General features: G+C 46.3%; 1 protein-coding gene across 3 annotated transcripts in view; it reads right to left on the bottom strand.

Moving 5' to 3' along the window:
- Positions 1 to 23,834, bottom strand: part of LIG1 (DNA ligase 1) — an 88,743-nt gene that overhangs the window by 8,884 nt on the left and 56,025 nt on the right. For all 3 annotated transcript variants that reach the window (XM_030197689.1, XM_030197687.1, XM_030197688.1), the window contains 2 exons: positions 23,474 to 23,569; positions 23,026 to 23,136 (listed from right to left, as the gene is read on the bottom strand). In XM_030197689.1, the coding sequence (XP_030053549.1) occupies positions 23,026 to 23,136; positions 23,474 to 23,569 (207 nt within the window). The remainder of the gene's footprint in view (positions 1 to 23,025; positions 23,137 to 23,473; positions 23,570 to 23,834) is intronic.

Below are 23,834 nucleotides of genomic sequence, written 5' to 3'. Positions count from 1 at the left end.
TTCTGTGGCGGCGCAGGTTGAGCAAGTCAGAAGGGATCCAGGGGGGGCGCTACATATTTGTACACATGATAGTGGACCAGGTGGCCTTAACAGTGGCCTCGATTTATGCCCCAAACAGTGGTCAGGCAGAATTCTTTGCGAGGGTCTGGAGCTCCTTGGCAACATTTGTTAAGGGGTCCCTGATAATGGGAGGGGACTTCAATGCGGTGATGCATACTCGCCTAGACCGATCGGGAGTCCCCAGGGCGGAAGGCAACAAGGAATCACAGGCTCTGGCATCCTTGGCTGCTTCCCTGGGCACACTGGACTTGTGGAGACTGACACATGGGACAGACAGGGACTATACGTTTTACTCCCCAGTTCATAAGTCATATTCGCGTATTGACTACATTTTCCTGGACACAAACTTGGTGGAGAGGGGACCTGAGGCTGGCATTGGAAGTGTGACACTATCAGATCATGCCCCAGTATGGGTCTCCCTCTCCACCATCAGGGCGGAATTGAAAGAAAAGAGATGGGTGTTAAATACTAGTTTACTACAGGAAGGGGAGGTGGTGGAAGGGTACAGGAACATGCTTAAGGAGTACCTTGAATTTAACATTGGCAAGGGACCTGGGATGCCCATAGTATGGGATGATATGAAGGCAGTGTCTAGAGGATATTTCCTACAACTAGCTAGCAGGCGCGCTAAGATACGTAGGGCGCAGATAGCAGCATGTTTGGAGAAAATTCATCAGCTAGAGGGGCAACACAAGAAAAATAGGTCACCGCAGGCTTGGCAGGAACTGAGGAGGGAGAGGCTGCTTTTAGACTCTATATACTCAGAACAACTTAGTCTGATGCAAGCAAAATACAAGGCGGGAACTTAAGAGTTTGCGAACAAAGCTGGACGTCTCCTCGCTACTAGGCTACGTAGGCAAAAAGTTGATCGTATGATTAAGCAGGTTCGGAATGGAAAGGAAGAGATGTTAGGAAAATCTGAACAAACACGTGAATGCTTTGGGAAATTCTACCAGACATTATACGCACAGGAGATTAACCCCTCCCCAGAGGATATTGGACAATATCTAGATGAAAGTGACATTTCCTCCTTAACCAGCCAGCAAAGGGCATTGCTGGATGCACCAGTAACTCCCATAGAAATTCAGAAGGCTATTAGTGGCATGCCCTCTTATAAGTCCCCCGGATTGGATGGGCTCCCTAGCGAATTCTACAAGCGGCTCGCCCCCGAACTGGCGCCACTGCTTGCAGACCTGTTTAATCAGGTGGGAGCGGGGGGGGGGGGGGGGGGGGGGGACGCTGCCTCCATCTATGATGGAGGCCTGGATTGCAGTCATTCCCAAGCCAGGTAAAGATCCTAATGAATGTGGTTCTTATAGACCAATATCGGTCTTAAATGCCGACGTTAAAATCTTAGCTAAAGTGCTGGCAAGTCGCCTGGCGCCCTTGCTTCCAGTCCTGATGCATCCAGACCAGGTGGGCTTTGTGTCCCATCGTAAGTCAATGGACAATATTAGGCGTACGCTTGACCTTATGTACCTTGCAAAGAGAAATCAAAAGCCACTCTGTCTGCTCAGTTTGGACGCTGAAAAAGCTTTTGATAGGGTCCACTGGCCCTACATGTATCGGGTACTGGAGGTCATGGGATTTGGGATGACTTTTCGGAGCTGGATACAGGCGTTTTATAACTCTCCACGAGCATGTGTACGGGTCAACGACAGTAATTCGGAGTTGTTTTCACTCCACAGAGGCACCCGACAGGGTTGCCCTTTATCCCCCCTCTTATTCGCTATGGTCATGGAACCTTTCGCCTCTCGGATACGTCTGGACCCGGAGATGTCGGGGGCTTGGGTGGAGGGTAGAATGCACAAAATGGCCCTTTTTGCGGACGACGTCCTGTTGTATGTGACCCGCCCACTTACCACGTTCCCCAGACTTAATTGTATTATAGATGAGTACGCAGCGGTTTCGGGATTTAAGGTGAACATGACAAAGTCCGAAGCTCTAAATGTAACGCTTCCTGAAGAGCTGGTGGTGTCTTTAAAAACGTCGTACTCTTTTAAGTGGGCTAATCGTCATGTTACTTATTTGGGAGTGAAATTGACCCCGAAACTTTCAGACTTGTTCCAGGCTAACTATAAAGACTTGGCTCGAGACATTGCAGTTGACCTGGAGAGATGGGGGGAATTAGGGGTTTCTTGGTTCGGCAGAATTGCAATCATTAAAATGAACATTCTACCGCGCCTGTTATATTTATTTCAGGTGCTGCCTGTGATGATGCCCAGGCGATTTATAGCTTCCTTGCAGGATCGTATAGTGAGGTTCATCTGGGCGGGTAAGCAGCCTAGGCTCTCACGCGCGCGCTCCTTTACCAGAGTAGGAGGAGGGGTGGGCTTGGTGTCCCTAATCTCACTTGGTACTACAGGACGGCACAGGGAAAGGCTGTGGTTGAATGGTTCCAAGAATACCCAGACAGGCAGTGGGTACAACTGGAACAGTACCGTTAGCAGCGCTTATGTGGCTTCCGCGGTCGTTTCGGGTGAAGGAGGAGGAGTCCTGCCCGTCGGTTGGAGTTACATTGCATTACTGGGATAGTTTGTTCCCCAATCATCAATGCGTTCTGTCGCGGTTATCACCAATAGCATACAATCCTCTCTTCCTGCCAGGGAACACAAAGGGGGTCTTCACTAGGTGGTACAAGGAGGGGGTCAAAACCTGGGGTCAAGTATTTGAAGAGGGTTCTCTGATATCACTTGACGAGCTGCAGGCAAGGTATCCGGGTATGCGGGTAGATGACTTTGGGTACACTCAATTATCTCACTTCTTTAGAACAAAGGCAGTTAGATTAGTTATGCAAAGGGATAAGTTACCACTGGATGATATTTGTGAAAAACTCCATACTTCCCGAGGACTGATTGGTTGTCTGTATAGAAGTGTTGGTGCCCAGGTCCAGTGTTACAGTCGTCACAGGAAAGGATGAGCTGGGTGTTAATCTCGGGGAGATGGAATGGGGGAAAATAGAACGGGCAGTGGCGAAGGTGTCCACTCATGTGCTGTCACAGGAGAATGCAGTGAAGGTCCTATATCGTTGGTATCTCACCCCAGATAGATTGCAGAAGATTTACCCGTCCTCGTCGGGATTGTGTTGGAGGGGATGCGGGCATCGTGGAACAATGGGCCACGTGTGGTGGAATTGCTTTAAAGCCAGAGCCTACTGGAAAGCGATACATAGTAGAATGCAGATCTGGCTGGGTTGCCGACTTCAGTGGGCCCCCGAGATTTTTCTCTTCTCTGTAAGGGCGGTGGGCCTAAATTCCTATCAGCAGGAATTGGTGCGTCATGCTGTTGGGGCAGCGAGAGTGGTACTTGCATCTCAATGGAAACAGAGGGGGGTCCCTTCTGTAACAAGGTGGTGCAATAAACTACGGCATGTGTGCGAGATGGAGCGACTCCGAGCGGAGCGAACACATCAGACAAGTAAATGGCACCTGACTTGGAACTCTTTTCTTGCCGCTACCAAAAGTGGTTAGGAGTAGCAACAGTGCTTGTATAGGTGTGGGAGTTGAGAGCTTCTTTGGGGATTGGTTTGATGGGGGAACTGATAAGGGGTGGGGATGGGGGTGGTAATTCAATAACTATATACTCTTTAAAGAAAAAAAAAAATTCATGAAGTTTACTGCGAAACAAATTTGGATGTCTTCAGAAAAGAAATGTGCGAGACTCCGGTGCTTTTGTTTGACTTGAAAGTTTTGTATTTGTACACTGTTGACCTGGTTTCAGAGTTCATTGTATTTTATTACTGTTTAATAAAGACTTCATATAAATAAAATAAAAAAAAATCAAATTGGCTACTTAATGGTGGCATTGCAAAACAAAAACATATCAGTGTTGTAGAGCACAATTTTCTCTTTCAGATGATACTGTTCACAAGCTGATTCAGGCAGACTCTTTTTTTTTAATAATTGGCTTTGAACTTTGCTACATTTTACTATTTGCGCTGACAATGCCAACTTTGAAGAGATCCTGCAGGGCGGTTATAGATGCTGGTTAGTTGCAAATCTGGCAGTATTATATCCAACACAAGCATAATGCTTGTTCAAAATTTCAAGTCCGTATCTTTGTCTGCATGGAAGTTGTTGCGGTCTGAATATTGGTCCAAATATGTTCCGATGAGTCGTGACCAATTTTGATGCACACTTTGAGTCAACTTGACTGGATTTTGCATCATAATGTTAAAATGTATTTCATTGGAATTAGCATCAAAAACTGTACAGGATTTTAAATTTTTAGCCATTCTTATAACTGTGTTTGGATTTTATTAGACCCCAAAAATGGCATTTTGGTAAATGTTGCGTGCTCATGGACTGACAACCTTTCAGAAAAGGGGGTCTAGATCTGCAACTATTGCAGTTAGAGACCTCAAATTTTGGGAAACTTCATTTAACACCTGACTCGCGCAACAGATAAAATTTGAACAAAATTGGAGAACATGATGGTGGGAACTTTTTTAAATTTTAGACCACTTGGCATGGAATGACCCTAAATCAAAATGATCCTTGTTCCTCTCCTTCCCCTCAGCAACACACAGAAATGTTTTTGCCCTCGGTTTCAGAAACCAGCCCAAAATTCAGGTTTTGATTTAGGCCAAAAATGACAGTGTATTTTTGGCTGAAACTGAAACTTCCCCCCCACCACCACCAGTCGATCACTTTCCACCTTCCTTGAGCTGCCCAACCACCTGAAGACCCTCCCCGGGCCTACCTTTAGTTGACCTGGTAGTTAATAGCCTCTTCCAGGCAAAAGTGATTCCCAGTCACTCTTGCTGGTTCCGCAGCCAAAATTATATTATTTATTACATTTGTATCCCACATTTTCCCACCTATTTGCAGGCTCAATGTGGCTTACATATTACCATAACGGCGTTAGCCAGTTCCGGTATAAACAAATACAAAGTGATATTGTGGTAGAATGAGGTTCATGTAAGGTAAATACATTAGGGGAACATAGAAAGGCAGAGGAGGAGTTAGACTATGTCCATTACGGTCTTTGGTTACGTTATGTCGCAGGTAGCCAGGTTTTTTATGTTGGGTTGGTGGGGTATGCCTTTTTGAACAGATTTGTTTTTAGTGCTTTCCGGAAATTTAGGTGGTCGAGCGTAGTTTTTACTGCTTTTGGCAATGCGTTCCATACTTGTGCGCTTAAGTAGGAAAAGCTGGATGCATAAGTAGATCTGTATTTGAGTCCTTTGCTGCGATCGTGATGATTTAGTACTGTTTCTGGTTGGCAGGTCAATGAGGTCTGTCATGTATCCCGGGGCTTCGCGTAAATAATTTTATGAACTGTCGTGCAGATTTTGAAAGCAATACGTTCTTTGATTGGAAGCCAGTGCAATTTTTCTCGGAGGGGTTTGGCACTGTCAAAATGCGTTTTTCCAAATATAAGCCTCGCTGCTGTGTTTTGGGCGATCAGAAGTTTCTTTATGATTTGTTCCTTGCATCCTGCATAAATTCAATTGCAATAGTCTGTGTGGCTTATTACCATTGACTGTATCAGGTTGTGAAATATTTCCCTCGGGAAGAATGGTTTCACACGTTTGAGTTTCCACATTGAGAAGAACATTTTCTTTATGGTGGATTCTGCTTGGGTCTCTCTAGTGAGAGGTTCCGGTCGATTGTTACTCCGAGAATTTTCAGGCTGTCTGAGATAGGGAGGGTGTAACCTGGGGTGTTAGTATTTGTGGGTTTGTATGTATTGTATTGGGATGAGATGATGAAACAGTGTGTCTTTTCTGTGTTGAGTTTTAGTTGGTATGCATTTGCCCATGAGTTCAAGATGTTTAAGCTGAGCTTGATTTTATTGGTGATTTCTGCCAGATCGTGTTTGTAGAGGATGCATATTGTAACGTCATCAGCGTAGATGAATGGGTTAAGGCCCTGGATGGATAAGGCCTTGGCTAGTGGGGTCATCATGAGGTTGAAAAGGATCGGTGATAGTGGTGATTCTTGCGGTACCCTGCAGTCTGGTTTCCAAGGTGATGATGTGTTTGTGCTCGATTTCCAAGGTAATAATGTGTTTGTGCTCGATTTCACTTGATATGTTCTGGTGGTTAGAAAACCCTTGATCCATTTGAGAATATTTCCACCGATTCTGAAGTAATCTAGGAGTCTTAGTAGTATATTACGATTGCCCATGTCGAACGCACGACATGTCAAACTGGAGGAGAAGAAAGCTTTTACCCATTGCTATTTCCTGCTTGAATTTAGTTAGGAGAGTAAGTAGTACTGTTTCGGTGCTGTGTAGGGGGCAAAATCCTGATTGTGACTCATGTAGTATTGTGAATTTGTTTATGTAATCATTAAGTTGTTTGGTTACCAATCCTTCCATTAGTTTGACTACTAGTGGGATAGATGCTACTGGGCGGTAGTTGGTGATGTCGTTTGTTTTTTTTCTTGGTGTCTTTTGGTATTGGGGTGAGTAGGATGTTGCCTTTTTCTTTAGGGAAGATACCTTGTTGAAACATGAAGTTTAAGTAGGATGTGAGATCTGTTATGAAGCAGTGGGGGGCGGATTTTATTAGGTAACTGGGGCAGGTGTCCAATTGACAGTGGCTGTTGGAGTATCTTTTAATTGCCTGGGTAACTGTCGGCGGTGAGGAGAGCAAAGTTTGACCAGATTCGGTCCGCTGGGTTTCACCAGGGGTTGGGTCTAGATCGTTGCTGAAGTTTTCTATATCTGTGTTGCCCTGAGGTATGGTTTTCCATAGGTTTACAATTTTTTCGTTGAAGTATTTAGCAAGGTTGTCTGCAGATGGGATGTCAGTGTTGGTTGTGGTGACCGGTGTTGTGTATAGTAGTTTGTTCAGGAGATGGTATAGTTTCTTTGTGTTTTTGAAATCCAGCCCAATTTTAGTTTTTTAGTTTTGTAGTATGACTTTTTGGTCTGTCTTATTGCATATTTGTATTTCCTTTGTATTTGTTTCCATGTGTTGAGTGTGTGTTCGTCTTTTATTTTTTTCCATGCGCGTTCTAGTTTCCTGGATTGTGTCTTTAATTTTTTCAGTTCTTCGTTGAACCACGGTATCAAGTTGTGTCTGCGTGAAGTTCTTGTTCGTAAGGGTGCTATTTCGTCTAATATGTCTACATCTTTTGTCCCATTCTGAGAGGTAGTATATGGAGTCCGTTTGTGCTGTCCAATCATTATTGCTAGAATGTATCTGAGTCTATCTGGCCTCTCGTGGTGTGGGTTGTATGTTCTCGTATGTGGAGAGAACTCCTTTTTCGCCATTTTAGGGATAGGTTTAGTTTGTAATGGTCAGTCCATGGCGTTTCTGCCCATCTAGTTTCTGTTATTATTAGGTTCTGGACAGTTTGTGTGAAATGAGGTTGAGTGTGTGCCCCTTCGCGTGGGTTGGTTGTATGTGTGGCCATTTAAGATCATATAAATGAAGGAAGTCCTTGCATTCTCGTGCGTTGGTGGAGTTTGGGTCTTCTAGGTGAAGGTTAATGTCTCCTAATAATAGTATATTGGAATTGGATACACATGTATTTGAGATGAAGTCCATGAAGTCTGACTGGCTTTCGTTCCAGTTGCATGGTGGTCTGTAAAACAGGACACAGTTTAGGTGGTCAAGCAGGGTTTTATGGTGGATTGTGATTGAGGCTATTTCGAGGTGGGTTGTTATAGATTTGGCAGTGGTTTCGATGGTGAGATGAGATCGGTATATAAGCGCTATGCCCCCTCCTCTTTTTTCTTTTCTGGTCCAGTGAATGAATTTATATCCTGGAGGACATAGGTTTAAGATGATGGGGTCCTCCTGATCATGGATCCAGGTTTCAGTAATGAAGAGTAGATCAAGTTTCGCTGACGTGATCCAGTCTGTTACTGTTGTTGTTTTGTTTAATATGGATCTGGCATTGACGTAGCCTACTTGAATTTTTTGGTATGGGTCTTCTGCGTTCGGAGTTATGTGGATTTTTGTCAGTTGTCGTTTCTTAGTTTGTGTGGATTTTTTATGACCTTTCTTTTCCTTTTGTTGAGGTTGTACACATGTTGGTGTTCTTCCTTTATTTTGGTTGTTGTCGGTTTGATGAGGTGTGGTGTATTTGGTCAGTACTTGGTGATTGAGTGGTATGGGTATAATGTTAATTTCTGCGAGTGGGGTGGTTAATGTTAGGTGGATCAGGGATAAGGAGCAGATTGCTAGAAGTAGTTTGACGGTGTTCATTATGGTTTCAATTCACTTGGGCTATTGATAGGTTGTTTGACAGGGCGCATAGTAGGATTTTGTTCTTTTGATTGCCAAGACTGCTGCAGGAGGTTCCAGTGGTTATTTTGAGACTGGAACCAGCCTAAGCAGGTGCAATCTCAAAGCTGTTGCCTAGACATCCCACAGCAGTCTCATGAGTCACTGGCTGCGCTCATATTTGACCGACAGGCAATACCAACTGATATGGCACAACGATCTTTCCACTCCCTTCAAACTTCCATTTGGTGTCCTCCAGGGATCCCTGCTTGCACCCCTTTTGTTTAATATCTTTGTTTCAATTGGCCTCATTGATACAAACACTGGGACGTGCCATATATTTTGATGCCTGTGGCTTTTGTAGATCCTTCATTGACCACAGCTGGAGCAAACTTACTCCAGAGGCTTGGCTTAAATCACAAATTAGTGCTTAATGTTCAGAAAACACACTTTAAAAACTTTAGTAGAGGTCAGAAGCCTTCCATCTTGCCAACACTGCAGTTGGGGATGACTACACTGCAGGTGAGCGATACTATGAAGGTCTCAGGGGTTGTACTGGATTCTAGTCTCTCACATCATATGCATTATGACGTATTAGGTCTGTTAAACATCTGCTTCATCAGTATGCTCTCTGCATCCTTCATGCGTTTGTAGTTACTCATTTAGATTACTGACTGTAATGTTATATTGCGAGGCATTGACCAGAGGGAAGTCAGGCAGCTACAGCTGGTTCAAAACACTGCGGTCAAAATACTGCATAACACCCGAAAGTTTGATCATGCAATGCCTTTGTTACATACTAAACAGTGGCTCCCTGTACAATATCGAATTGTTTACAAAATTCTATTGCTGATTTTTAAGATACTGCACTCTGGTTCCCCTATTTTTCTGGTTTCTTTTCCGACACCTTATGTATCTTCTAGAACCTTACTTTCTGGTCATCAACTGCTGGCTGTACCTTTGATCTGTGCCTTCGGGTACATTCAGGAAATTAATGTTTAGTGTTGTAGGGCCTCACTGTGGAAGGCTATTCCACTGTCATTGCAAATGGAGGTTATTTATTTTTATTTGTACCCCGCGCTTTCCCACTCATGGCAGGCTCAATGTGGCTTAGGTACTTATTTGTACCTGGGGCAATGGAGGGTTAAGTGACTTGCCCAGAGTCACAAGGAGCTGCCTGTGCCTATTAGTGGGAATCGAACCCAGTTCCCCAGGACCAAAGTCCACACTCTAACCACTAGGCCACTCCTTTCAAAATTTAAAGTTAGTCTGAAAACGCATCTGTTCTGATCAGCCTTTAGTGCATGAATTTGTTTTGGTTGGAACGCTTTTTATCCTCAGAGGCTGTAGGGTGCAAGTATCTTCTCTTTCTTTTTAGCTTTGTAATTTCTGTCACAGTTTTTGAAATGGAATTCTTTTCCTTCTATTGATTGTACTAAATATAATCCGCTCTGATGGCTTTGCTTTAGGTGGATAATCAGACACAACCTTAAACCATTATCAGGCCACAGAAGCACAAGACCCTTGAAGGTACGGGCTGATGTTTCTATTTACAGCCCATGACCCACAGTTTAGGAAACCCTGATATAAAGACAGTTGAGCAGCCAACGTTTATGTTATGTATGTTGCACCAGCTTTGTGTTTAACTGAGCCTGTCTTTTGTTCTGTTGAACAGGGCTAGGGGAAGGGAAAAGGGATGGGATTCGATATTTGTTATCAGTTATTGTTTTAAATGATACCAATATGCTAATAACCTACTACTACAATGTTTAATTATACTCTCTGAACCCTAGCCTACCCTGCGGTTTTGTGTAAGCCATATTAAGTCTGCAACTGGTGGGAAAATTTGGGGTATAACTGTATTAAATAAATAAATAAATATACTGCCTTTTAGTGATTACAAATCAAAAGTGGTTTATGTATCATATACATGTATTTATTTTGTACCTGGGGCAATGGAGGATGGTGGTCAATGCCTGGAATGCCCTCCCCAAGGTGGTAGAGACAAAGTGACGGAATTCAAAAACGCGTGGGATGAACACAGAGCAACCCTATTTAGAAAACAGATGGGTAGAAAACAAAAAATAAATAAATAAATAAAACCCCTCAAATAGCTGCAGGGGGTGGATGTGGAGTGACATTTGGACGGCTATGCCAGCTGTGAAGAACTAAGGCCAGTGCCAGACAAACTTTGTACATCTGTCTGTATCTGTATATGGCAATCCAGTTTAGGACAGGCTGGAAAGGGCTTCAACTGCAACTTCAGTAGCTGGAACCGAGGACAGTGCTGTGTAGACTTTTATGATATGGGTCCTGCAAATGACAAGACAGATTTGGATAGGCTGCACAGAGCTTTGACGGCAATTCCAGTAAGTGGAACATAAGGACTGTCAGGTCCTCGAGGCTGGACCGGAATTCGTGAGCCCTTGGACCACTGCTGAGGAGCGGCAGAGGCAGGCAAGACCACCCTGGAACTGGATACAAGGAAGAGCAGGACTGGAACTCGGGACAGGAGTAGTAACTAAGGCAGGCAACTAGAACAGGCAGAACAGAAACAGCTTCACCTGCGCCTGACCACCGTTCCTCCGGAGTTGAGCTCCGGAGTGCGGGTGGCCGGCAGGACTTGCAGGACAGAGCAGGAACTGAAGATCCAGAGGACCCACTCTGGGTCTGGGATACACGAGGGAGGCTAGGCACAGAACTAAACTAGACTAGGCCTGAAAGCTGCTATGCAGCCACTAGCAAGAAACACAAAACAGACTAAGCAGACAGGGCGTACACAAAGGCTAGCCGGAAACAGGGGCTTTGATATACAGACAAGCTTGATAGAAACGGGGTTCAGGATAGACATGCAAGCGTGGCAGAGGCCGGGGTTCAGGATATACACTCAGGATACACACCCTAGCTAGGCAGAAGCAGGATTCAGGATACACACTCAGGATATGCAGGATTCAGGATATACACACTAGCTAGGCAGTAGCAGGATTCAGGATAAACACACTAGCTAGGCAGCAACAGGTTCAGGGCAACACATAAGCTGGGCAGCAGACAGGAGAATAAACCAGGAACTAGCAGAGTCTTTGGGCAGGCTGCAAACAGAGAGAATAAACCAGGAACTAGCAGAGTCTTGGGGAAGGCTGCAGACAGAGAGAATAAACCAGGAACTAACAGGGTCTTGGGGAAGGCTGCAGACAGAGAGAATAAACCAGGAACTAGCAGAGTCTTTGGGCAGGCGGCAGACAATAGAATAAACCAGGAGCTAACAGAGTCTTGGGAAAGGCGACAGACAATAGAATAAACCAGGAGCTAACAGAGTCTTGGGGCTGGCAGCAGACAGAGGAATAAACCAGGGATAACAAGGCTGGAGCTTCAGCAGCTCCCAACACAGACAGGGAGTACACAAAGGCTGAAGCTTCAGACTTCAAACACAGAGCAAGGCAACAGAAGGACTAGCAGTCCACAGACACAAAGAACAGAAGGGCCAGAGCCCACATGGAACGACAGGCTTGTAGCAGCGCAACAGCACACTCACTAACCTGACGACCTTTTGGCATAACACACACACCATGCAAAGGCCCTGAATGCAAGCACAGCACTTCCTTAAGAAGCTCTCACTGATGATGTCACCTACTGCAGGACAGAAGCAGGAAACACACTGACACCAAGAAGAGGCTTGGAACACATAGGAAGGACAGGCAGGAGCCATCTTGGAAGCTGGAACAGAACAGACGAGAGCCATCTTAGATGCTGGCTCCCCAGAGAGGCAGCCCACACAGGTGCCCTCTAGTGAAGCAATCAGCCCACAAGGCAGAGACAGAACACAGAAGCAAACAAAGGCCACCAGAAAGGTAAGTCTGAGGTGGTCACGGCCAGACGTGACAAGGACAGAGACAATAGTCACTAAAGAAACTCCAGACCTCTCAAAACACGGCAGGTAGGCTTATATTCAGAAAAACACAATTTGAAAGCACAAAACCCCTCCGCGAAAAACTACACTGGCTCCCAATCAAAGAACACATTGCCTTCAAAATCTGCACCCTGGTCCACAAAATTATCTACGGTGAAGCACTGGGATACATGACAAGACTTGATCGACTTACCAACTAGAAACACATCAGAATCAACACGATCATATCTAAATCTACACTACCCAAGCTGCAAAGGACTTAAATACAAATCAACTTATGCATCCAGCTTTTCTTACATAAGCACACAATTGTGGAACGCACTACCAAAAGCCATGAAAACGACATACGACCACCTAAACTTCCGGAAATCACTAAAAACTAACCTGTTCAAAAAGGCATACCCCACCAATCCAACGTAAATGCCTGATCCCTGCAACACAACAAAACTAAAGTACGTAATGAACAAAACTCAACTCTTCCGATGTACGTTTCCCCAATGTGGCCGTGTCACATGAACTTTATCTTACCATAACATCACTTTGTATTTGTTCTCACCTGAGTCTGCAAACGCCTCTCCGGTAAGCCACATTGAGCCTACAAATAGGTGGGAAAATGTGGGATACAAATGTAATAAATAAATAGTCTCCTTCAGCCATCTAGCAAATTGTGGGCTGATACCATTTTCAGAAGAAAGGAAGGAACTGTTGGGGAGACCCCCAACTCTGAAAAGTGGAGAAAAGGATCCCAAGACAGCCCGACGCTCCAAAACCCGATATGCTGACGCAGCCGCCACCGAGAATGCTGCCTTCAGTGTTTGATCTTTTAAGACGACCTATCCGGAGTGGCTGAAAAAGAGGCTTCTAAAGAGCCTGAAGAACTCAATTAAGATTCCACTGTGGATATGGTGTACGAAAAGGAGGCTGTGCGCAAAAATCGAATGACATCTGGGTAAGCCGCAAGACACCTTCTCTAGTCAGCCCCTGAAACAGGCTAAAGCCACAACCTGAACTTTTAGAGAACTCAATGTCAATCATTTCTGAAGACCTGTCTGGAGAAACGCTAGGATGTATGCAATCTGAGCAGAGAAGGGAGAAAGTGCGTTCTAAGAACACCAGCCCTCGAACATACTCCACACCCTTGCATACTCCATGATGTATAGCATTTCCGAGCCTGAAGCAAGGTAGCAATGACCAAATCAGAATAACCTTTTCATCTGAACAGAGCCCTTTTAATGGCCAAGCTGTAAGATCAAAGGAGCACAGATCCTTCATGAACACTGGACCTTGCTTCAGTAGGCCATGTACCTGCAGAAGACGGAGAGGACATCTAGCAGTCATACCACGGCCTCCGCAGCCAATCCAGGGCTACGAGAATTATTTGACCCCATGCAATGCGATCATTTTCTACATGTGGCCTACCATGGGCCAAGGAGGGAAGACATACAGTAGATGTGTCTCCCGGCCAGGGCTGCAGTAAGGCATTGACCCCATTGAGCCTGGTTCTTTCCAACAGTTGAAAAACTTGGGCACTTTAGCTTTCCTTTTCATCACCATCAAATTTAAAAGTGGAGAACGTCATTGGTTCACTATCAGCTTCCTATTCTGTAGGTCCTTTTAGGGCAATGCCCCCTTCTCGTCTACGTCACCACCACCATAACAATGAGTCCACCTTGAGATGCTGCAATTTCTCTCTCTCCTCCGGAGCCAACGGGTAGAGATGAGTCATGGCTCCTCCCACTCTCAGCCCCACATCTAGTGAGACCCATTCTGCTGTCATCAGGTCCTGAATGTATGGATGCATCAGGAAGGAACCCCCTCATGATCAACAAAGATAGCACTCCTGACACCGAAGCAGAAGGCTTCTCAAAGGAAAACATCACCAGTGCCTCAAAAATAAGAGTACTGAGCTCCTCTTTATGAAACCACCTCAGTGCTTTCAGACCATCCTCCTCCTCAGGAGAAACCTCTCCCTCCTCCAATGGCTCCTTCGATGATAGCTCTTCTGAACAGACCGAGGCCACATCAGATAAGGAGGGAGAAGCAGAGATAGCCTCATCATCCGTCCACTCCTGGAAGTTTAAATGAGATCTCTTAGGAGCCGGAGGGGCAGCAGGGTGAGAAATTGAAGCATCTTGAAGCCAAACCCGAAGACATGCTGCTGCCATTTCCTGCAGGATTCCTGGCTTGCTTGAGCTGCAACACCCATAAGCTGGCAGTGGGTCCCACAGTGTGACCACCACTTAATTACCTCTGTGGGAGTTGCCATCCCCCCCCCCCCCCCAAATGTCACAAGCGCAGCACAACATGGTCCCAAGTGGTTCTGAGTCAAACATTTGTCAGATTTACCACTGCCGGCTGCTCCCGCCAAGCTCACAGTCTCCACAAGTCTTACCCAGATGAGAAAGACTCAGGCCTGATACTCTGACGCTCTCCAGTAAACCTCTTTCCTTCTCTCTCTCTTTTTTTTTTAAATTTTTTAAAAGGTTGTTGTGCTTGAAAGGAAGTTCCACAGAGAGGAATCTGAAGACCTCCAGATACAACTCTGCAGACTCAAGCCACCTGCAAACTGGGGGACCAGTTGACCAACTGGACCGGGAGCAAATCACTCCGAACCAGAGGCTGAAAACTGTGTCCATCCACCTGCTGGACAGGATGCTAAGAGAGATGTCTCAGTTATCTCCACCTGCTGGTTGATGGACACAACTATCTCATAGGTTCTGGAACAGTGGAAAGATACGTAATGGAAATACTTCAGTTCATCCAACAACATAATGCAAATATTCCAACACCTTCACAGATGTTCTCTTGAATGCATGTGGTGAAGAGAAACTTGAGAAGGGATGGAGAAATGGGGGTGAATATGGATTTTTTTTTAAATAATAAAAATCTGAAACTAGAAGCCAGAGCAAGGATTGATGCAAGGCAGCCTGTGCTAATTTACAAACAATTCACCTCTCTTCACAAGGGAATTAACACCCGTGACTAGTGAAGGAGATAAACAGGTTCTTGTTTATGGTACATTTGGGACCTTTAAGTCCTCAGGTGGTTCTCCTTCCAGCAGCAGTGTATCCAGATATCATGATGCCTTCTCCTCCCTCACCCCACCCTTTTTCCTTTTACCAGTGAAGACACTCTGCTAGGCCTTGGCTTTGGAGCAGTAGCACAGTTACTCTCACCAATGACTTATGGGTGCTTTTATTTTTTGTTCATTCGTTTGTTTTTTGGGGGGAGGGAGGGCTTGTCATAACAAGGCAGTTGCTGTTTGAGTGTTGAAGGCTGATGTTCCCTGCTCTCTCTCTCCCCGAGAGGCACTTAGTTTTGTGAGAAAGGCTCCAACAAATCTCCCTCCTTAGAAAAACTACTTTTAAAATTCCTGTTGCTCAGTTTCCGTGGGAAACTCTGTGGTTGGCTCAAAGTGCAGCGCCAGGAAAAGTAGTGCAATGACCTGCGTTACTCCAGTGACTGCTGCACTTGAGTGGAGCTTGGTGCGTTCTGCTGGGGGCCTCCATGAGTTGCTACATTGGAGCCTGTATCCAAGTGCCAACTGTCCTATACCTGAAACCACTCTCCTAGCTGCACAGCAAAACATTCCCTCAGCCTCATCAATATCTTTATGAACATGGATAGAACGTCCAACATCCTTGAAGTAACTGACCTTTTCCAAGCAATTTAACTATCATCCTACTGTTGAAGAAGTGGCTTTGCAGCTCAAGTATGAAGCACTTCCTTTTCTCTACAAGATCGCAACTTTAAAAAAAAAAACCTTTACATTTTACATCCTTTTAGTAGCACCAGAAGGCGAATTCTTCCTCTGCCCCGGCTCAACTGGGTATCAGTTCTCCGACCAACCCACTCCAAATGTCGCACAGTACGCCAGTCACCATTTGCTGAGACAGAGAAATCGTGAATTGCTCAGACAGCATGATGCTTTATGTGGTCTCCGTTTCTATCTGCTGACTGGTGAGCATAATTCATCGGTTCTGTACTGGTTTGGTGGGATATGGAGCTCAATTTTATAGACCTTCCACTTTCTACTGTATCATTACAGCTGGCCCAAAATGCTGCTGGCTTGAGATCTGATGGACCTCTCTAGCCCTCAAGATGTTGCATCATTTGCCTATAGTGATCATGATTTTTAGATCTAGACATGGCATGGAAGCTTCCTCGATGTTGACTCCATACACATGATCTAGGCCTGTATGTGCATATTTGCCTAATTCATATGTGGGTCCCAAGGTGCAGTGCTCAAGAAGGAGAAATCATGTTTTTTTTCCACGTTTGCTGCAAAGTTTTGGAATGAGCTTCCTGATGTATGTTTAATTTGTACACCGCTCTGGACAAGGGAGGTATACAAGTGCTAATAAATGAAATGAAAGGAGAAATTAGACCTTACCTGCTAATTTGCTTTCCTTTAATCCCTCCGGACCGGCCCAGGATTGGACTGATGGGTTGTGCACACCTTCCAGCAGGTTGGGAGACTGAGAAAAAAACTCTGACTCTAGCGAGCCAATAGGAGCCCTGGTCATGTGACCCTAGCCTCAGTATTTGATTAACAAAGCAGAAAAAAGGGAAGAAGACAGTCTGTGCCCCGAGGAATTCAAGCAACCAGGGAGCACATATTGGAAATGTGCTCTAACAAAGGCTCACCGACAACTCTCACCAGAGCAGCGGTATGGCCTTATCATCATGGCTCACCGAAAACCCTAACCAGAGAATCGGTATGGCCGAACTGTAATGGCTCACCACATACTCTAACCAGAGCAGCGGTATGGCCTGACTGCATTGGCTCACCACGTACCCTTACCAGAGCAGCGGTATGGCCTAACTGAAAAGGCTCACCACATACCCTTACCAGGGCAGCGGTATGGCCTGAACAGGAGAGCAATGATTTCTCAAATTTTTTTTTTTTTTATATCATTTATATTTTCAAACATATATGTAACCAGCAAAAAACAGCTCTGCAAACAAATAAACTGAACATCCAAATACAGACAGAAAGATAGCCCAAGGGAGGGACCTGGGCCGGTCCGGAGGGATTAAAGGAAAGCAAATTAGCAGGTAAGGTCTAATTTCTCCTTCCTTAGCATCCCTCCGGACCGGCCCAGGATTGGACTGATGGGACGTAACAAAGCAGTAGTCCTACGGGAGGGACCCCAGCAAGCCCGCTGAAAGTACCCGCGACGCCTCCTGTCGACACTGAACATCAAGCCTGTAATGTTTAGAAAAGGAATGGAGAGAAGACCAAGTCGCTGCCTTACAGATCTCTACCGGTGGAACCAAAGAGCACTCGGCCCAGGACGCTGCCTGCCCTCTAGTTGAATGAGCTTTAACAGAGTCCGGGACTGGTTTACCTGCCAAAAGGTAGGCTGACGCTATCATTTCTTTGATCCACCTAGACAATGTGGGCTTGGAAGCCGACAACCCCTTACGATGACCAGCCACCAGAAGAAAAAGACGGTCCGTGCGACGAAACTCCTCCGTAACAGCGAGATACCTTTTAAGCACTCTCCTAACATCCAGAGCATGCAACTGTCTCTGCTCCTGATTCCCTGCGGCTGACCCCAGAACAGGAAGAAAAACTGACTGGGCCAGATGGAAACGGGACACAACCTTAGGCAAAAAGGAAGGAACCGGACGAAGAACCACTCGCTCCTTAGAAAATTCCAGAAAAGGAGATCTACATGAAAAAGCTTGCAACTCCGAAACTCGTCGCGCAGAGGCAATAGCCACCAAAAACAGTCTTAAGCGTCAAATCCTTCAAAGAACATGATCGCAAAGGTTCAAATGGGGGTTTTGTCAGCGTGGTAAGAACCAGGTTAAGATCCCACGATGGGAAAAATGATCTGACCGGAGGGCGAAGAAGACTGACACCCTTCAAAAAACGGACCACATCGGGAAGACTAGTCCAAGACTTACCCCGAATCCTACCTCTGAAGCAGGAAAGAGCTGCTGCCTGCACCTTAAGAGAAGAAAGCGACAGCCCTTTATCAAATCCTCTCTGCAGGAAATCTAACATCTGAGCCACGGACGCCCGAAAAGGAAGAATACCAAACTCCGCACACCAGGCCTCAAAAATTCTCCAAGTGCGAATATAGTTGAGAGAGGTGGAACGCCGCCGACACCGAAGCATGGTGGAAATCACTGTCGCTGAAAAACCCCGCTTAGCTAGACGGGCTCGTTCAAGAGCCAAGCTGTAAGACAAAATCGAGCCGGATCTGGATGCGGAACTGGCCCTTGCTCCAGTAAAGTCTTGTGAAGTGGAAGCGGAAGGGGAGACGCCACCAACAGACGTTGCAGATCCGCGTACCAAGGCCGTCGAGGCCAGTCTGGTGCCACCAGAACTACCGGTCCCCCGTGTTCCTCTATCCTCTGTAGGAGACGACCTATCAGCGGCCACGGAGGAAACGCGTAAAGAAGGCCTGACAGCCACTGCTGTAAGAGAGCGTCTACTCCCTCTGCCCTTGCATCCTTTCGGCGACTGAAGAAGCGAGAGACCTTTGAGTTGAGACTGGTGGCAAAAAGATCCAGAACTGGAGTGCCCCAGCGGTCCACTATCAGCTGAAACGACTGATCGCTGAGAGCCCATTCTCCCGGGTCGAGAGTGTGACGACTGAGAAAATCGGCTTGAACGTTCTCCACTCCTGCTACATGCGATGCTGAGATGGCTGAGAGATGAACTTCCACCCAGGCTAGCAGACTCTCCGCCTCCCGACACAAGAGGCGACACCTCGTTCCTCCCTGGCGGTTAATATACGCCACTGCCGAGGCATTGTCTGACAGGACTCGTACTGCCTTGCCTGCCAGTAGAGAACTGAAATGCTGCAGTGCTAGCCTGATCGCCCTGGTCTCTAGAAAGTTGATGGACTGAACTGCTTCCAGCTGAGACCAGAGCCCCTGGGTCCATTTGCTTAGGCAATGCGCTCCCCAGCCTCGCAGACTAGCATCCGTCGTTAACTGTATCCAACGAGGAGGTTCTAAAGGCATTCCTACAGTGAGATTCTTCATCCTCAGCCACCAGAACAGAGAGCTGCGCTCCCTGTTGTGAAGAGGTAGCCGCATCTGTATCGAATCCCTCTGAGAGGACCACCGGGACAGAAGGGACCACTGAAGAGGACGCATGTGCAGCCTGGCCCAGGGAACTACCTCTATTGTGGCTGCCATGGAACCGAGGACCTGAAGATAATCCCGCACCGACGGACGGTGCTGGCGAAGTAAGTCCTGAATCTGAGACCGGAGCTTTACAATCCTGCCCTGTGGCAGAAAGACACGGCCCCGAGCCGTATTGAAAACGACCCCTAGATACTCCAGAGACTGAGAAGGAATTAACCGACTCTTGGGTACATTTATTACCCAACCTAGAGACTGTAAGAACCGCATCACCTGGTCTGTGACTCGGCAACTCTCCTGATAAGACTTTGCTCTGACTAACCAGTCGTCTAGGTATGGATGAATGATAATACCTTCCTTCCTGAGAGCCGCGGCCACCACGACCATGACCTTGGTAAAAATGCGCTGGGCCGTCGCAAGACCGAAAGGCAGGGCGTGAAACTGGTAATGCCGCCCCAGAATTGCAAAGCGCAAAAACCTGTGGTGGGCCGGCCGAATAGGAATATGCAAGTAGGCCTCTGTGAGATCCAAGGCTGTCAAGTATTCTCCCTGGCGCACCGCGACTATGACTGAGCGAAGAGTCTCCATACGAAAGCTTGAGACCCTGAGAGCTCGATTGACCGACTTGAGATCTAAAATAGGACGAAAAGAGTCTTCCTTCTTGGGAACTACAAAATAAATGGAATAGCGGCCTAGCCCGTACTCCGCAGGAGGAACTGGATAGATAGCCTGCAGATCTAAAAGCCTTCGTAGAGTGTCCCGAACCGCCCTCGCCTTGAGAGGAGAGCGACAGGGAGACATCAGAAAAGCGTCTGAAATAGGCCTTGCGAACTCTAAGGCATAACCGTCTCGAATAATCTCCAGGACCCACTGATCCGAAGTGATGTGGGCCCACCTCTGATAGAACTGAGAGAGACGAGCTCCGACAGGAACCAGAGGAGAGGCCCTCGCACCTTTATTGGGAAGAACGACTCTGGGCTCGAAAACCTGGATTGGAAAACCCTGCTCCTCTGCGAGGACCCCGAAAGGACTGAGTCCTATTGCCAAAACGAGTCCTAGGAGGCTGATAACCGCGACCAGCTGAAAATCTACGGAAGCCTCTCACTGAACTCCTACCAGAAAAAGAACCTCGGTTGGCTAGACGAGGCCTATCCTGCGGTAGACGAGGAACTTTGGCATCCCCTAAGGAATTAACCAGCTTATCCAATTCTTCTCCAAACAAGAAAGAACCTTTAAAGGGAAACTTGCTCAACTTTGACTTGGAGGCTGCATCCGCCGACCAACCCTTCAACCACAAAGACCGGCGAGCAGCGACCCCCAGAGCCAAGGACTTAGAAGATGCTCGCAGCAGATCATACAGAGCATCAGATAGAAAAGCTGCCCCCATCTCAATTCGAGCTACCTCCAAATCGATAGCTTGCAGATCATCCGACGTCCTGTCCAAGACTCTCTCGGCCCATCTAAAGCAGGCTCTAGCCACCAAAGAGCCACAAATGGCAGCCTGTACTGCCAATGAAGAAACGTCAAAACCTGACTTAAGCAGAGAATCTAGCCTTCTATCCTGGACATCCCACAGAGCCGTGCCTCCATCCACGGGCACCGTATTGCGCTTAGCCACCGCTGACACCACTGCATCCACCACCGGGACCTTAAGCATAGCTTTATCTGCTTCTGGAATCTGATAAAGACGAGACATAGATCTAGTCGGACGAAAAGCCGCATCTGGGATCTCCCATTGCGCTTTAATGACATCCCAGATGACCTGATGCATGGGAAACGTTTTAGCTGTGGATCTAGACCCCTTGATCAAAAAATCTACCTTACGGGTCTGAGGAACTGGAGGAAGATCGTCAAAATTCAAAGTAGAGGAGACCATAGCAATAAGCTCCTGCAAATCATCTCTGTGAAAAACTCTAGCTACAGAAGGGTCATCCCCCTGGACAAAAGAAGCAGCCTCAGGATCTGAGGAAGCCAAATCAGGATCATAGGAGGCATTGTCCATCAGATCCTCCTCCTCCTCTAAATAGAGCATCTCCTGATCCCAAAAAATCCCATGCAAATCACCTTCCCTCGATTTCTTAGAGGGAGGAGGAGCAGGACTGGTAGTATCTCCTGCTCCCATCCCTGCATCACCTTTGTGCATCAAAAACGCCTGATACATCTGAAGCACAAACTCAGGAGGAAAACCCCCTGCCTGAGCGGGCCCAGATTGTACCAGAGCTGAGGAATTCAAATTATCAACATTTGATACATGTAAAATCGCAGGCTGAGAACGCGAAGACGGTTCCGTAGCCGAATTCAAAATGGCCGCCGTTCGCACCAAATCCGAGGGAACGGCGTCCTGACGCGTGCCCGAATCCTCCGGTACCACAGAAATAGACCGCGACGGCGAGGAGCTCGGCCCCGGCAAAAGCGGACCCGAAGTCAAAGAAGAGGAACAATATTTACAAGAACCGGCGGATGAAACCCCCCGCCGCTGACAGACAGCGCAGCGCTTCAATTTCTCCGACATCACGGAGACGCGCGTGCACGCGCCGGAACGGTTCGCGCCAAAAACAAATAACAAAATTTAGCGATTAGCCAACTACACACCCGCGAAAAGAGATCTTAAAAGACTCCTGAAGAGCAACTAAAATTCTCAGAGTCTTTCTTTCCGTTCCTGTCTCTCTTTTTTTTTTTTTTTAATCCACTGCTGCTGATACTGAAACAGACACCATAGAAACAGACACCAGAGCTGTGTGCTCGTTAAGTCTATGGGGAAGCTCTGCTTAGCTCTGTCCCCCCTTTTTTTTTTTAACTTTAAAATTTTAACTGGCTGCCTCTCCCAAAGGCAACAGCCCCTTTGCTTGCCAAAAGGGGGCCCTTCCCTGAAAATTGTGATCTTTAGCAGGGAGATGGGGAGGAAAGAAAGGGGGAGGGACCCGGGACACCCGAGTATAACACCCCTGAGGCAAAAGATAAATGCTAACAAGCCTCCAAAGAATTCCTCTGGCACAGACTAAAATAAACACCAAATTTCAGAACAGACAGACAAAATAAAAAGTTTTGAAGATAACAAAGAGAGACTAAAGGGCTCACTTCCTACCTGCTGGGAGACTGAGAAAATACTGAGGCTAGGGTCACATGACCAGGGCTCCTATTGGCTCGCTAGAGTCAGAGTTTTTTTCTCAGTCTCCCAACCTGCTGGAAGGTGTGCACAACCCATCAGTCCAATCCTGGCCCGGTCCGCAGGGATGCTAAGGAATGAGCTATTAGTTACAGATTATTTTTCTTTCCATAATAAAGTAAAAATATTTTATTTAGACTTTTAATGTTTAATTTTAATTGCTGCATTGTTTTGTTTTATTGAATGTTTGTTGTAAACAGTTAAGAACATGGTGGATTAAGCAGGTTTTACAAATAGATTAAATAGAATAAAATAAATAACCATTCCCCCACCCCCCCACCATCTACACAAAGACATGAAACCACAAATGAACTTGCTCTCCCACACTGTTATGACTGCTCACCCATTATGCCTTAACACCCCCTGAGGTGGGAAACAGGATGCCATCTAAAGGTTTTCACAGCCAACAAGAGATTTTGGCAGCTCCTAAATTACTTGGCAAAAAAACATCACGGCAATTCTGTTTTTGTAGCATACCTTCACCAAGCTGGATAACAGCCAAAGGACAGGGTGTGAAGATCAGACACTGAAACAGAAGAGCATCTCATTTGCTAGCTTGGGGAAAGGGGGACCGAGGTAGTCACTTGGATAGGGAGCACAAACCTTTCGCTTGCGGGTGGTAAGGACCTGGAAGGGCTGAATCTGTTTTGTCGCGGGGTTCCAGGCAACAGCCTCTGTGTCAATGATACAGGACCTCACACTTTCCTTCTTCACCTTTGCCAGGAAAAAAAGAAAATAGAACTCAGTTTCGCTTCTGAGCTTTACTATTCTTCCCTTAATTTATAGGCCATTTTAATGCTTTACTTTGTCAATAAGCATGCAACTGTCATGCTGTAAAAATATTCCAGTCTCTAAAAAGGACGATAAGATGTCCCCCAACTCCTATGAATCTTAAATGTCTAAAAACTAAAAAATTAATGATAGCCAAATGGCCCCTTCCTCATTATAAAGGCTAATCTTAAAGTAGTGTTCTCTGGAGGCAAGACACAGCATATTTCATATTCTACAGTCAACACAAAAATCCTGGTTTGACTCACCAGTGGCACCTCACCTTTGGGATCCGGTTGATGATGTCTGGATATTTGCTGGTGTTATTCTCCTGATTTCGGCTGTATATAAACACCTCTCCACTCTCCAGGATATGTATCTATGAGTGAGAAGGAAACGTGCTAAGATCAGGGGAGAGTCTGAGGCCCTCCTTAAAAAGCCCCAGGTGAAAACATCGTGTTACTGAAATTCTCAGTGCAAGCTTTTCACAAAGTACCAAGGACAGCGACCTCAGTTTTCTGGCTAAGCTGCCTATCACACCACCCCTGTATGGGAAAAAATAAATCCTTGCTGTCTAATATAATCCCTTAAAATGGAGGTGGGCAGCCATGGTCTTCAAGGGCCATAACCCAGTAAAGTTTTCA

Source organism: Microcaecilia unicolor, chromosome 3 (genome assembly GCF_901765095.1).
Source record: "Microcaecilia unicolor chromosome 3, aMicUni1.1, whole genome shotgun sequence".
Classification (NCBI taxonomy): domain Eukaryota; kingdom Metazoa; phylum Chordata; class Amphibia; order Gymnophiona; family Siphonopidae; genus Microcaecilia; species Microcaecilia unicolor.
The sequence above is the reverse complement of the archived record's forward strand: the minus strand, read 5'-3'. Positions and strand labels throughout refer to the sequence as shown.